A 14,321-nucleotide genomic window follows, 5' to 3' on the forward strand; every position below is an offset into this window, starting at 1 on the left:
ATTAGAATAACCCTTTTGGAGGATGAATTGGCAATATGAATAAAAAGACCTAAAAGGGGGATGGTGGTGGGCTGCATGCCTTTTGACTTAGCAATTCCATTTCTAATAACTTGTCCTAAAGAAACCATCAGACGAATATACATGCAAATATATTTTAAGAAAGTGTCTTCACTGCTAGATTTTATAATAGCCTAAAGTATAATAGAAAGCCACTCTAATTTACAGTAATAGGGGATTTGTTAAGTACATCATATTACATACCTAAAGTGAAATATTAAGTAGTCATTAAATGGTTTTGTTAGAGAACATATTGACATGGAATAATGTTGGTGGCATTTTTACACGGAAGATTCATAGTGGTGCCATTTTTATAGAAACAAATATATCTGCATGATATGTACACCAGTGTCTGTGAATAATGAGTTTCTATTGGCTTATTTATATTTTCTGATTTTTTCACAATAACTCTATTGTGTAATGAAGGTTTTAAAAACCCCACAAAGAATATAATTCAGTGCAAGTTTGAGTCCTGCTGTTTTAAAAAAGTGACAGTGTTCAGAAGGGAGGAAAGTAACAGGTAGTGTTTTTCAAAGAACTCCGGGGGTGAAGATGGGAGTTCAACAGTGCCATGAGTTAGAAATCAAATTTGCATTGCCAGGAATAAAATTGCATGTAAAGGGAATTTTCAGGGACAAAATGGAAGAGAATGGCATCAAGGATAAATGAAACAATGCCTTTAGTTTTTAGTCCCAGTATTCACTGGTAGCAAACAACAGCTCCAACTTGTGTGCATGCTGTTCATGGTATCTGGAAGGCCTGAACTCCAGCCTCATATCCTTTGCCCTCTTCCATTTGAGAGTTCCTGAGTGCCCCAGTGGGGATTTGGTTGTAGGCCTTCAGCAGTGATTTGCTGCCAAAAGGTTCATGGAAGAAAGCTTTGAGTTTTTGTAAGAAATACTAAAAAGCCCTGACATCGTGTAGGCCAGACAGCCAAACTTAGTATAACTTACTAGCATTTATTTCTCTCAAGTATATTAGTGTATATAGTCATGTATTCCTGTGCACATGTCTTTTCTTTAGTGGATCTTTATCGGTTCCAGGTTTTGGCAGCTGCCTGCTGCGGTAATCTACTGTATTCCCTAAACTGATTTTCCCCTCATAGATTTGGTAGATTTATTATGTAATGAAAATCAGTGGACCTACAGGACATTTCATTTCAGATTATCATGTACTTGTAGGCATTTGTTATTTTGTCTTTTTGAAGAGGATCACCTTCGGTGTGTGTCTCCCAAGTTTTACCATGTAGTAGCTTCTGTGTTTCCATTTTCTTATTAGCAAAATAGAAGATCACTAGAGTTCCTTCTATAGCACTCTCATTCTTAATTTATGAGACATAAGGATATGGCTAATATATGTTAGATGTACGTTGGTGGATGACCTAAAACGTCTACAGATGTATCTCTCCATACCTGTGCAGTTGATGGTTGGGCAAGCTGGGCCCTCCAGGATTGCATTCACATTACTGTGGTAAGTAAATGAAGCACCCTGAAGGGGCAACAGAATGCCCTATGGAATTTCTAAAAGTCAATGAGTTATCCCAAACAGCTGAAAGTGTGGGCTAACTTCTTGCAAGTCTTGCTCCCTTCCCCCAATATTGAGGCTTGTTCAGTTTTCCAAGGAAAATCTGATTATTGTGGGGGTTCTGTGTCTTACCATGTTCAGATAGTTTTTAACATTTGGAAGCCAACCCTGTCTGCCCTGGGAAGAGGTAAAGAAAAATTTCACGACAAAAGGGAAACCGCACCTCCAGCCCAGTAGAGTCCAGATTTCACAGGGTAAAGTGCACAAGAGATGGACAGTGGATAGAGTGGGTGGGAGGAGGATGAGAGAGAGCCTGGGTTGGAGCTGGAAGCAACAGGGCTCAAGAACTGGGGAGAGAAAAGTGGCTGGAGGTAGTAGGAAGGTGGGCTTGGCAGCAGGTCATCCCAGGATTTTAGAGTCATGCGCATGAGGTGGAGTGAGTGTTAGAGGGAAGGTAAGAGTCCTCTTCTGACTGTGGCAGGGTCCATGGAGGTGGAGGCCAGGCTTAGTGGACGGGAAGGTACAGGGAATGGGCCTGAGGACAATCATATTATCTCTTAAAGTGTTTTCCATGACTTCCATTTTTTTTTAGAATTCTGTGAATTTTAATAGAGATTTGTGCTATGACACTACAATTAGGATGCAGAACAAATAGTTCCTTAACGTTTCAAAGGAGAAATATAACTGCCTTTTAAGATAACGTGTGTGTTCTTTTCATGTGGAAATATTTGAGTTACCTTAGAAAGTTCTAGTTTATTTTTCAGCACTTAGATTTTTAAAATACTTTTTGAGTCTAATGACCACATAAGGTTTTATGATCATGCTACTTAATATGTTTCATAGACAGTTTTTCACCTTTTAACATTACTGAAATTGGGATATGTCTTTGTTAGCGTTTCATGATTCAAAGAAGTACAGTAGTGGGGAAAACCAAGCATAATGCTTGTGGCGATGTCATGTTGCTTGCTGAGTAAGATGTGCATGGGCTTCTTGGTCTTCGTGTCTGGCATCATTGACTCTGAGACTCTTTGCTAGACCTGGCAACTCAGAGATGTGGAAAGCATGGACCACCTTGCTCAAGGGTCTCATGAATGAGTGGGGAAATGGACAGATCAGTGATTCAGTGACTCTGATACAGCGTGATGAGGGCTGTCAGAGCAATGACAAGACTTAATAAGGTTCAGAGAACCTAGGACACCTGCATGATTTGAAGAGGAGGTGATCTTTGAGCTGCATTGTAAAGGGTGAGTAGGATAGCTCATCTAAAGCTGAGAAGGTGCAGGATGGGAGGGAGGAGGAGAAGACGTCCCAGAGCTAATCCTGAGAGAGGCTGCTAGTTAATGGAAATGAAATGAAAGTGGCATGTGGGGAATTTAGTTGTGCAAGGCAGATCACTGAAGTCTGTTTCTTCGATGTTCAGGATTGTGATCGTAATCTTTTGAGCTTCTGGAAGATATTTATGCTGGTGATTCTCAAGGTAGGATTTGAATTTTAGAAAGATGACCCTTTAAGCAGTAGGAAGGGAATGGATTGGGGGTTGAGGGAGACAAATTTGGAGGCAGGAGAATGGTTAATAGGTTGGAGCATTGAAGCTGGAGACATGATGGGACTTGAATTAAGGCAGTGGTAGTGAAGATGGAAAGGAGGGACAGGCGCTTATGGTGCTTGAGAGGTTGAACTGACAGGTGGTCATTTGCTGGATGTGAGGTGGGGGAGAGGCCAGAGTTAAGGACAACTCCCAGATTCCTGCCTAGGGTGGACAGTGGTGCCATTTGGCCATCAAGACCACAGGCGAGAAGGTGCAGGGTTGGGAGGAAAGAGTTTAGTTTTGGCATTGCGGAGCTTGCGGTGCCCGATATTTGTATGAACAGGAACATGGGTTCAAAATGTGAGAGAGGATTGCTCTGGGGTGTGATTTGGGAGCCGTCGGGGAGTCAATGAGATTACTCAGAAAGAATGTGGGATGAGATGAGAGGGCCAAGGACAGAGTCCTGGGTCACGTCCACTCACCCGGTGGGAGCAGGGAGAGATGCAGTCTATGGAAGCTAAAGAGGTTTTAAGAGGGAGTGAGTGGGCCAGGCGTGGTGGCTCACGCCTGTAAACCCAGCACTTCGGGAGGCCGAGGCGGGTGGATCACCTGAGGTCAGGAGTTTGAGACCAGCCTGGCCAATATGGTGAAGCCCCATCTCTACTAAAAATACAAAAATTAGCTGGGTGTGCTAGCGAGTGCCTGTCATCCCAGCTACTCGGGAGGCTGAGGCAGGAGAATTGTTTGAACCCGGGAGGCGGAGGTTGCTGTGAGCCAAGATTGTGCCATTGCAGTCAAGCCTGGGTGACAAGAGTGAAACTCCGTCTCAAAAAAAAAAAAAAAAGCAGTGAGTGACAGTGTCAAATGCCAAGAAAGAGAGGATAGGGGCTGACAGTGTCTGTTTAACTTGTAACTGGGAAGTCATTAGTTTGTTTTTGAGAGGAATTTCAGTGGACTGGGGTGGTGGGGTAGGCAGCAGCCAGGGTATAATGATTTGGAGTATGAATTCAATGTAGAAATTACAGTAAAAATTGTAGCCTACCCTTGCAAGAAACTAGGCTATAAAAGAAGAGAGTGTAAGAAGGTCTTCAGAGGCTGCTTCTTTGATTGTCGGGTTAATGCTTTATAAAGGCCTCTTTATTAATGTGTTTTTCTACTTGCAGAGTGGAACATTCTGAGACTCTGCAATTTTTTTTTTTTTTTTTTATTATACTTTAGGGTTTTAGGGTACATGTGCACAATGTGCAGGTTTGTTACATATGTATCCATGTGCCATGTTGATTTCCTGCACCCATTAATTCGTCATTTAGCATTAGGTGTATCTCCTAATGCTGTCCCTCCCCCCTCCCCCCACCCCACAACAGTCCCCGGAGCGTGATGTTCCCCTTCCTGTGTCCATGAGTTCTCATTGTTCAATTCCCACCTATGAGTGAGAACATGCGGTGTTTGGTTTTTTGTCCTTGCGATAGTTTACTGAGAATGATGTTTTCCAGTTTCATCCATGTCCCTACAAAGGACACGAACTCATCATTTTTTATGGCTGCATAGTATTCCATGGTGTGTATGTGCCACATTTTCTTAATCCAGTCTATCGTTGTTGGACATTTGGTTTGGTTCCAACTCTTTGCTATTGTGAATAGTGCTGCAATAAACATACGTGTGCATGTGTCTTTATAGCAGCATGATTTATAGTCCTTTGGGTATATACCCAGTAATGGGATGGCTGGGTCAAATGGTATTTCTAGTTCTAGATCCCTGAGGAATCGCCACACTGACTTCCACAATGGTTGAACTAGTTTACTCTGGGACACGTTCAAAGCAGTGTGTAGAGGGAAATTTATAGCACTAAATGCCCACAAGAGAAAGCAGGAAAGATCCAAAATTGACACCCTAACATCACAATTAAAAGAACTAGAAAAGCAAGAGCAAACACATTCAAAAGCTAGCAGAAGGCTAGAAATAACTAAAATCAGAGCAGAACTGAAGGAAATAGAGACACAAAAAACCCTTCAAAAAATTAATGAATCCAGGAGCTGGTTTTTTGAAAAGATCAACAAAATTGATGGACCGCTAGCAAGACTAATAAAGAAGAAAAGAGAGAAGAATCAAATAGATGCAATAAAAAACGAAAAAGGGGATATCACCACCGATCCCACAGAAATACAATCTACCATCAGAGAATACTACAAACACCTCTATGCAAATAAACTAGAAAATCTAGAAGAAATGGATAAATTCCTCGACAAATACACCCTCCCAAGACTAAACCAGGAGGAAGTTGAATCTCTGAATAGACCAATAACAGGTTCTGAAATTGTGGCAATAATCAATAGCTTACCAACCAAAAAGAGTCCAGGACCTGATGGGTTCACAGCTGAATTCTACCAGAGGTACAAGGAGGAACTGGTACCATTCCTTCTGAAACTATTCCAATCGATAGAAAAAGAGGGAATCCTCCCTAACACATTTTACGAAGCCAGCATCGTCCTGATACCAAAACCTGGCAGAGACATAACCAAAAAAGAGAATTTCAGACCAATATCCTTGATGAACATTGATGCAAAAATCCTCAATAAAATACTGGCAAACCGAATCCAGCAGCACATCAAAAAGCTTATCCACCATGATCAAGTGGGCTTCATCCCTGGGATGCAAGGCTGGTTCAACATACGCAAATCAATAAATGTAATCCAGCATATAAACAGAACCAAAGACAAAAACCACATGATTATCTCAATAGATGCAGAAAAGGCCTTTGACAAAATTCAACAACCCTTCATGCTAAAAACTCTCAATAAATTAGGTATGGATGGGACGTATCTCAAAATAATAAGAGCTATCTACAACAAACCCACAGCCAATATCATACTGAATGGGCAAAAACTGGAAGCATTCCCTCTGAAAACTGGCACAAGACAGGGATGCCCTCTCTCACCGCTCCTATTCAACATAGTGCTGGAAGTTCTGGCTAGAGCAATCAGGCAGGAGAAGGAAATAAAGGGTATTCAATTAGGAAAAGAGGAAGTCAAATTGTCCCTGTTTGCAGATGACATGATTGTATATCTAGAAAACCCCATTGTCTCAGCCCCAAATCTCCTTAAGCTGATTAGCAACTTCAGCAAAGTCTCAGGATACAAAATTAATGTACAAAAATCACAAGCATTCTTGTACACCAATAACAGACAAACAGAGAGCCAAATCATGAGTGAACTCCCATTCACAATTGCTTCAAAGAGAATAAAATACCTAGGAATCCAACTTACAAGGGACGTGAAGGACCTCTTCAAGGAGAACTACAAACCACTGTTCAATGAAATAAAAGAGGATACAAACAAATGGAAGAACATTCCATGCTCATAGGTTGGAAGAATCAATATCGTGAAAATGGCCATACTGCCCAAGGTAATTTATAGATTCAATGCCATCCCCATCAAGCTACCAATGACTTTCTTCACAGAATTGGAAAAAACTAAAGTTCATATGGAACCAAAAAAGAGCCCACATTGCCAAGTCAATCCTAAGCCAAAAGAACAAAGCTGGAGGCATCACGCTACCTGACTTTAAACTATACTACAAGGCTACAGTAACCAAAACAGCATGGTACTGGTACCACAACAGAGACATAGATCAATGGAACAGAACAGAGCCCTCAGAAATGATGCCGCATAGCTACAACTATCTGATCTTTGACAAACCTGACAAAAACAAGAAATGGGGAAAGGATTCCCTATTTAATAAATGGTGCTGGGAAAACTGGCTAGCCATATGTAGAAAGCTGCAACTGGATCCCTTCCTTACACCTTATACAAAAATTAATTCAAGATGGATTAAAGACTTATATGTTAGACCTAAAACCATTAAAATCCTACAAGAAAACCTAGGCAATACCATTCAGGACATAGGCGTGGGCAAGGACTTCATGTCTAAAACACCAAAAGCAATGGCAACAAAAGCCAAAATCGACAAATGGGATCTCATTAAACTAAAGAGCTTCTGCACAGCAAAAGAAACTATCATCAGAGTGAACAGGCAACCTACACAATGGGAGAAAATTTTTGCAACCTACTCATCTGACAAAGGGCTAATATCCAGAATCTACAATGAAGTCAAACAAATTTACAAGAAAAAAACAAACAACCCCATCAAAAAGTGGGCAGAGGACATGAACAGACACTTCTCAAAAGAAGACATTTATGCAGCCAAAAAACACATGAAGAAATGCTCCTCATCACTGGCCATCAGAGAAATGCAAATCAAAACCACAGTGAGATACCATCTCACACCAGTTAGAATGGCCATCATTAAAAAATCAGGAAACAACAGGTGCTGGAGAGGATGTGAAGAAATAGGAACACTTTTACACTGTTGGTGGGACTGTAAACTAGTCTGCAATTCTTTAATGTTCCTGAAGTGGCACTCTTTGCTTTTTGTTCGTGATTTAACCACTATAAAAATGCCCAGCTACAGCTTGCTGCAAGAACATAAGTTTGGCTTCTTATCATGGAATTCTTTTTGAGGCCATTACCTTTGAAGTTGTTTGATACGTTAAAAAAAAAAAATCCTCAACAAAACAAAAAGTTGGGAAGTACAAATACTAAAGAGATTTAGCTTGTTTATAGGAAAGTAAAAGATAATGAGAATACGTAACTTTATAAGCTCAGGTTATGCTTAATTGCAAGCAATTAAAAACTTTCCCCTTTTTATTGCCTTTGAAATTTGGGATAAAAAGAAAAAGTGAGAATGCTTGCAGGTTGTGTGTCCTGGGACTGCTTTGAATTGAAGTTGGTGGGTATTAGAACAAATAAATCCCAAACAACTTGTGATTTAGTTTTATAGGCACACATTCATAAATTGGATTTTTCAGTAATTCCAGAAAAGCACACACAGGAGAAGCGTTTGCTATGTATTCATTTATTCCTCAGTGTTTTAGTGAGCACCCATATGCTCAAGCCTCTGCTAGATCTGGGGGTGAGGGAGATAAGAGGATTTAAATAATGCCTCTCATACTTTGCAGAAAGGGAGATGTGCTAAGAGAGGTGTGGAGGATGTTCAGAGAAGAGAGGGCCTTCTGATGGGTGATCCAGGGAGGCTTTTCGGAAGAGGTGGCATTTGAGCTGTTTGCCGAGAGACAGACAACTGTTACAACTGTTCATTCTCTTTGACTAGTTTGTTTCATGTTAACACCCTTGACTTCTCTGTGTCTTGACACTGTTTACTTACTTGATTTTCTGATGCTCTGTTATCTGAGAGCAACTCCTGTCTTCCGCTCTGTCATGCTTTCTGTGATTCCTGTGTATCCTAGGTCCTCTGTTCTTTTTCTTCACGTCTCTCTCAGAGATACCATTTTCTGATTCAGCTCTGAATATTTGCCCACCCAGTTGGCCCCAAACCCAGAGCTTGAGATGGCGGTTGTCTCTCAACCTCCACCCTGCATTTCCAACTTGAGGTCTCACTAGCAGCTAACAGTAGCTTGTCTAAATCTGAGCTCTCCCTAACAGCACACAGTCCCCTCCCTCCCTTCCTCCCTTGCCCACCCACTGAGTGCTAGTGCTAGTTGATCATTCTTCTGATTCCTGTGGCTCAGAGTCTCAGAGCAGTTTTTGTTATGTCTCCCTACCAGCCGTGTTTCAATAATCCTTTTATTTCTGTTTTTTCCAATATGTTTAAAAATTTTAGTTCTCCTTATGCCACCTTAGTCCTGCCTGTTAAATGCATTCTTGGATCCCTGCAGTGGTCTTCTAAATATTGATCATCTTTCTTTTCATGATTGACATCACCCGTGCCCACTGCCTACCACACTTGCAATGTTGCTGGGATACCATGTTCTATGGGTTGAAAAATGGAGTTGTGAGGGAGATAAAACAGACCTGAAATGATAAAGGAGCCCATGTCAACTTCAAGGGAATAAGCCCCGTGGGAGAGTCAGCAGTGCAGAGGTCTGAGGCAACTGGAGGATGCCGAGCCCATGGCCTGTGGAAGTTGGGAACGTAGGCATTTGGAGAAGGCTTTGTCAGGGATTGTAAAGAGGTAGATGACAGGCGCGTGGCAAATGTGAGAGAGGTTGGAAGCCACAGGGTGTGGTGGGAGAGCCATGAGTTGAAGAGTTCAGCTGGGACTAGACTGTGACAGGACTAGCATGTCAGCGTGAGGGAGCTGGGCTTTATTCTGTGGAAGTGAAGATACAGGGGAGAGTGGACAATTGGGGAGGGTGGGATGTATGGAAAGTACTGTTCTAAAGAAAATCTGGAGATGCTGTGAAGGGAAGGGAGGTCAATATGGAGACTTTGAAGGAGCCTAAGCTGTGACGTTTTCTTTAATTCATTCAAAACATGGGGGGGGCCGCCAGATTAAGTTTCTAAATCATGACTTTGATCATACTACACTTCTGCTGAAATGCCGTTGGTGATTCCTGCTGGCACGAGAAGTGGTTCTTTCACTGGCATTGGGAGGCTTCATCATCACATGTCAGCCCGCTCTTCCAGCATTGTCTCCAACTCCTCACCTTCAGGAGCCAACCAATGACTTTCACACAAATTAAATTTGCTTACAGTGGTCTCTCTTTCCATTTTCTCCACTGCTTAGGACATTCTCCTGGTTGAAACTTCTCCCAGCCTTCGGTGTACTCATAGGCTCTTCATGGCGCTCTCAGCCTGAGTGCTCTCAGCCCCCTTTGAAACTCCTGTAACGCTTACTGCCTGTATTATTCATTTTGATAATCAACAACGGACATAATTTCTTCCGTAGCTGCTTAAGCTGTTAATTAGTACCCATATTGTTTGTATGTTTTTATATTTTTGCTTCTCCAACAGTCTATAACTTCCTTAAGGGTTGGGATTGTGTTTGGCACTTTTGTAGCTTGCTATAGCCATCATATTTTCATCCAATATGAAAATACTAGCCCCAGTGACTGTATTTTGAACATCTTAGTATTTGCTGACCTTCGGTTTTGTTTTAACCTGTCCAAACAATCAGCAAGATTATGGAAGATTCTAAGGGCCCAGGGGGATAACAGGGTGGAGGGCATTGAATGGGTAAAAATTCAGGAAGGACATTTTTTTTTTTTTTTTTTTTTGGTTTTCTTATCCCCTTCTATAGGTGAGTTTTCTCTAATCACAAAGGAAGTGATGAATATCGTCTTGCCTCAGGTTCAACAGTGGATTCCTAGTTCTACTTACAATGGGGTCCTTTTCCCGAAGGGAATAGCCTAGTTTGATCCTAGTCTCTTGAGATAATTGTCCCTGAAAACCCAGGATACGATGTCAACTCAGTTAAACTTTTTTGATCCTAACTGTCCAGAAATAAGTTAAAAATGGATGTTTATACTTTGCTGTTAAGTAGGTCAAAAAACTGCAGAAGCAATTTAGCCTTATATGGATCTGAGAAATAATTGCGAGCACATAGGTTAACAAGAACTTAAAGGCAGGAAATCTTTGGCTAGGAGTGTAATGTACTTTCTTTTTAGAAAAGACAGTGCATCCTGAGGATTCTGCATTAGTTTTCTTTCCACCTCCAGGGTTGAAAGGCTGGTGGGCAAAGAGCTAGTGGCTTCATGGCGTGTGGGCTGGCTCCAAGCCTTTCCTGGGGGAGCCTGGTGCACCGGTTTCTCTAGTAATGTGAAACCTTATTAATTTGTAAGGGGTGATAATTGGGACTGTAACTCAGCTGAAACTTGCCTATGTGTTATTTAAAGAAAGGGCCAGAAATTAATGATACAAGCCAGAGAGCTGAGAGAATGTTCAAAAGAGCAAACATTTTAAGCTCTCTCAGCTCCTATAGAAACATTTATTTATGTGGAAACAGCTGACCTGCTAATTAGAAAACATCCTTGCCTATTCGTTAAACCAATTATCCTGAGGAATTCTGCTAAGCAACACTTAGTCCAGTTCTAATTATTGTGTGTGCTTGAAAGCAATAAACTGTACTTTTAGAATAAAATGTTATAATGTAGGCATATACATGGTTTACTCAGACATTTCCTATAATTGGAGTGAGATAGTAATGAAGGGTTATGCTTGTTTCTTATAAAAAGAATTTAACCACCTTCTCTTCATAGGGAGATTAGTGAATTATTAGATAATTTTTTTTTAAGAGTTTCACTTTTGTCGCCCAGGCTGGAGTGCAGTGGCTTAGTTTCGGCTCACTGCAACCTCCGCCTCCCGGGTTCAAGCGATTGTCCTGCCTCAACCTCCCGAGTAGCTGGTATTATAGGCACCCACCACCACGCCAAGCTAATTTTTGTATTTTTAATAGAGATGGGGTTTCACCATGTTGGCCAGGTTGGTCTCGAACTCCTGACTTCAGGTGATCTGCCCGCCTTGGCCTCCCAAAATGCTGGGATTACAGGCATGAGCCACTGTGCCCAGCCTAGATAATGTTATGTGTACACCTGAGAAATCCTTGGAAATCATTATTATTAGAAATGAGAGGTTTTTTTAAGGTTATCTTTTTGGATTACCTTGCATCTTAACTAAAAAAAGCGTTTTTAGGGAATAAACGTCATTATGACTTAAGACATTGATGAAGATTTTTTTTTCATAAACTCTGACATCATGTTTAAATTTAAATAAAAATGAGGTGAATCAGTTTTCTTGAAGCCACTTTACTCTGTATCTCCCATTTTATCCTGCAGAGCTTTTCCTAACAAAAACACTGGTTAAGAAATGTAGTAAAATAACACACAAGGTCTCCTCAGTGTTCTGCAGATAACAGCAACTGTGTCAACAAGCGAGCCAGCCTAAAATGACGAGCCGGTGCTGTCAAGGAGAACTTGGGCCGGCTCCAGGCTGGTGTTCGGATGGGGGCATAGCTTTCACACTTAGGAGCATGTGCTTCGGACGCCACTGCCTGGCTTTGAAAGCTCCATTCAACCCTATGATCTGGGCATTCTCCCACTGGGTAAGCTTGGACAAGTTACTTGGAGCTGTGTGTGTCAGTTTCCTTCTCTGTAAATGGAGGAAACAATGGCCTCCACCACAAGGAGCTATTGGGAGGGTTAAATGAGTTCCTCCATGCAAAGGTGCTCTTTCATAGTAAGGTTTCATTTACAGGTCCATTTGCTCACTCATTCATTCAGCCCCTATCTATTGTGCCCTTACTGTGTGCCAGGCCCTGCCATGGAGGCTGGTATGAGGGGCCAGCCATCAGAGGAGATCTCTGTCCTATTGGAGCCTATACTTCAGTGGAAAGAGATCATAAATAAGTAAATGAGTCAACAAGTCCAGGTAGTAATAAATGTTGCAAAGACAATATATAAGGGAATAGAGTGATTGGGTTATGAGGAGAGAGGTCAACATTAGCTAGGGTGGGCAGGAGTGGCCTCTGAGAAGGTGACATTTGAGCTGAGACCTGAATGACGAGACCAATGTCAGCTCTCTTTAAAATAAGAAAGTTTTCCTTTGTTTTGGTGGCTCTGTCCATACACTTATTTTAAACTCACTTAACATCAATATAAAAGTATCCTTTGCAGCAGGACACTTTTAGGAAGTCTTGAGCCCCTCTCCCACCAGCATTCGTCTGTGTACAAACAAGTTGTTGCTAGTGGTGTTGGAGCTTGTTTTCCCCAAGCTTCACCTTGTCATTACCCAGATCTGTTCACCCCTGGGCATCTCTTCCTTCCCCCCAGCTGGATACTCACCCAACTTGTTCTGCCTCAGTTTGTGGAGGAGACTGACTCTATTTTTGCCCCTCCGAAAGAAAGTACAGGACTGGGTTGAGGCAGCTGCTCACACTCACCAGAGGCCTCCATATCTTGTAGGCCACACTGGCTGCCATCAAGAGCTGGCAGTCCTGAGAAAGCAGAAAGCGGATCGTGAGGTAGAAGGAGCGAGTGATATGGAAGGGCACAAAACAGAAGGTGAAGAGGCCACACACCAGTAGGATGGTCCGGATGGACTTGGCTCAGGCTGTCCTCATGAGGTTCTCCTCTGGCTTGATCAGGCTCCTGACCATCAGTGAATAGTACACCAAAATGACCAAGGAGGGAAAGACAAAGCCAGACAATGTCAGAACTATGCCGCAGGCAAAAAACCGATCAAAATTCTCTTGGTTGGTCATGTCATACCAGATCATCTGGCCATTGATGTAGTCCGTGTGGGAGAAGGCCAGTGTGGGCAGCAGCTGGAAGACCAACAGGGCCCAGGTGGTGCTGGTGCCCAGCCAGGCATGCCTGCGGGTCCGGCAGGGCAGCAAACGCAGTGGGTGGCACACACCTAGGAAGTGGTGCACAGAGATGCAGGTCAACAGCAGGATGTTGCCGTAAAGGTTGGTGTAGAACAGGAAGTGCACCAGCTTGCAGAGCAGCTCCCCGAAGGGCCACCTGTCATCTAGTGAGTAGGTGATGATGAGGAAGGGCAATGTCAGCACATAAAGCAGGTCGGCCACCATCAGCTTCACCAGATAGATGGTGGCACAGCTCCAGCACTTGGTTTGGCACCAGGAGTGCCACAAGACAGTGCCATTTAGTGGCAGCCCTAGGATAAAGATGATACTGTAGGCCAGGGAGAGGTAGACTTGCTTGTACTTCTCTGAGAACTGGCAGAGACCTTGTGCCTGTGATGTGTTCGTGTCCAGCTTCTCCATGTCCCGGGAGGCTCCCTCCAGGAGCAGAGCTCCACAATGGCTCCCGCTTCTGCTTCCCCTGGAAGGAAGCAAAATGGACAGCATAGCATCATGACTTCAGCCTGGCATCAGCCTCTGTCTCAACCCGGCATTCAACTTTGTCTCCCAAAGTCTAGTCAGAGGCCTTGTTTAAAAGAGACCAACCCCAGGAAAATAGAGTATTCAACAAGGGCCAAATCTTCCAAAGCTGGGCGTCTAGACTTACCAGGTCCAAAGGGTTGACCTCACATTGACTTGTATGCTGTCTACTCCAGGCTGGGTTGTGATAGAAATGGTGGGATGACACTGTCATTTAAACAGGGTACTCAGAACCTCCAGCTCTGTGTCTCCTCCTGCTAGAATCCTTTGCATAGAGTCAGGAAATCTCCAAGGGGAGGTATTCTAGCCAGAGAAGCAGGTATATTCCCAGGGGCCGAAACTGCCCGCAATTTGGTCCTAACCACACAGGCCATAGTAGAGTCGCAAGTGACCCTTGGGGATTAGAGAGGATTAGGGAAAGGCCAGGTTTTGCCTACAGGCTCTGCTGGAGGATTTTGATTTGTATCTCTTTCAGGATTTCTTAACTGAGTATTTGAATACTGAGGCTGATTTGCTT

General features: G+C 42.8%; 1 protein-coding gene across 1 annotated transcript; it reads right to left on the reverse strand.

The window, feature by feature from the left end:
• Window positions 1-12,686: 12,686 nt before the first annotated feature.
• Window positions 12,687-13,771, reverse strand: LOC134733296 (P2Y purinoceptor 3-like). Its single transcript, XM_063622304.1, is given in 4 exon segments — window positions 12,687-12,725; window positions 12,727-12,797; window positions 12,800-13,094; window positions 13,097-13,771. Coding segments are annotated over 4 exon segments (1,080 nt in total).
• Between the last annotated feature and the right edge of the window lie 550 nt (window positions 13,772-14,321).

This window comes from Symphalangus syndactylus, chromosome 17, assembly GCF_028878055.3.
Source record: "Symphalangus syndactylus isolate Jambi chromosome 17, NHGRI_mSymSyn1-v2.1_pri, whole genome shotgun sequence".
In the NCBI taxonomy this organism is placed as follows: domain Eukaryota; kingdom Metazoa; phylum Chordata; class Mammalia; order Primates; family Hylobatidae; genus Symphalangus; species Symphalangus syndactylus.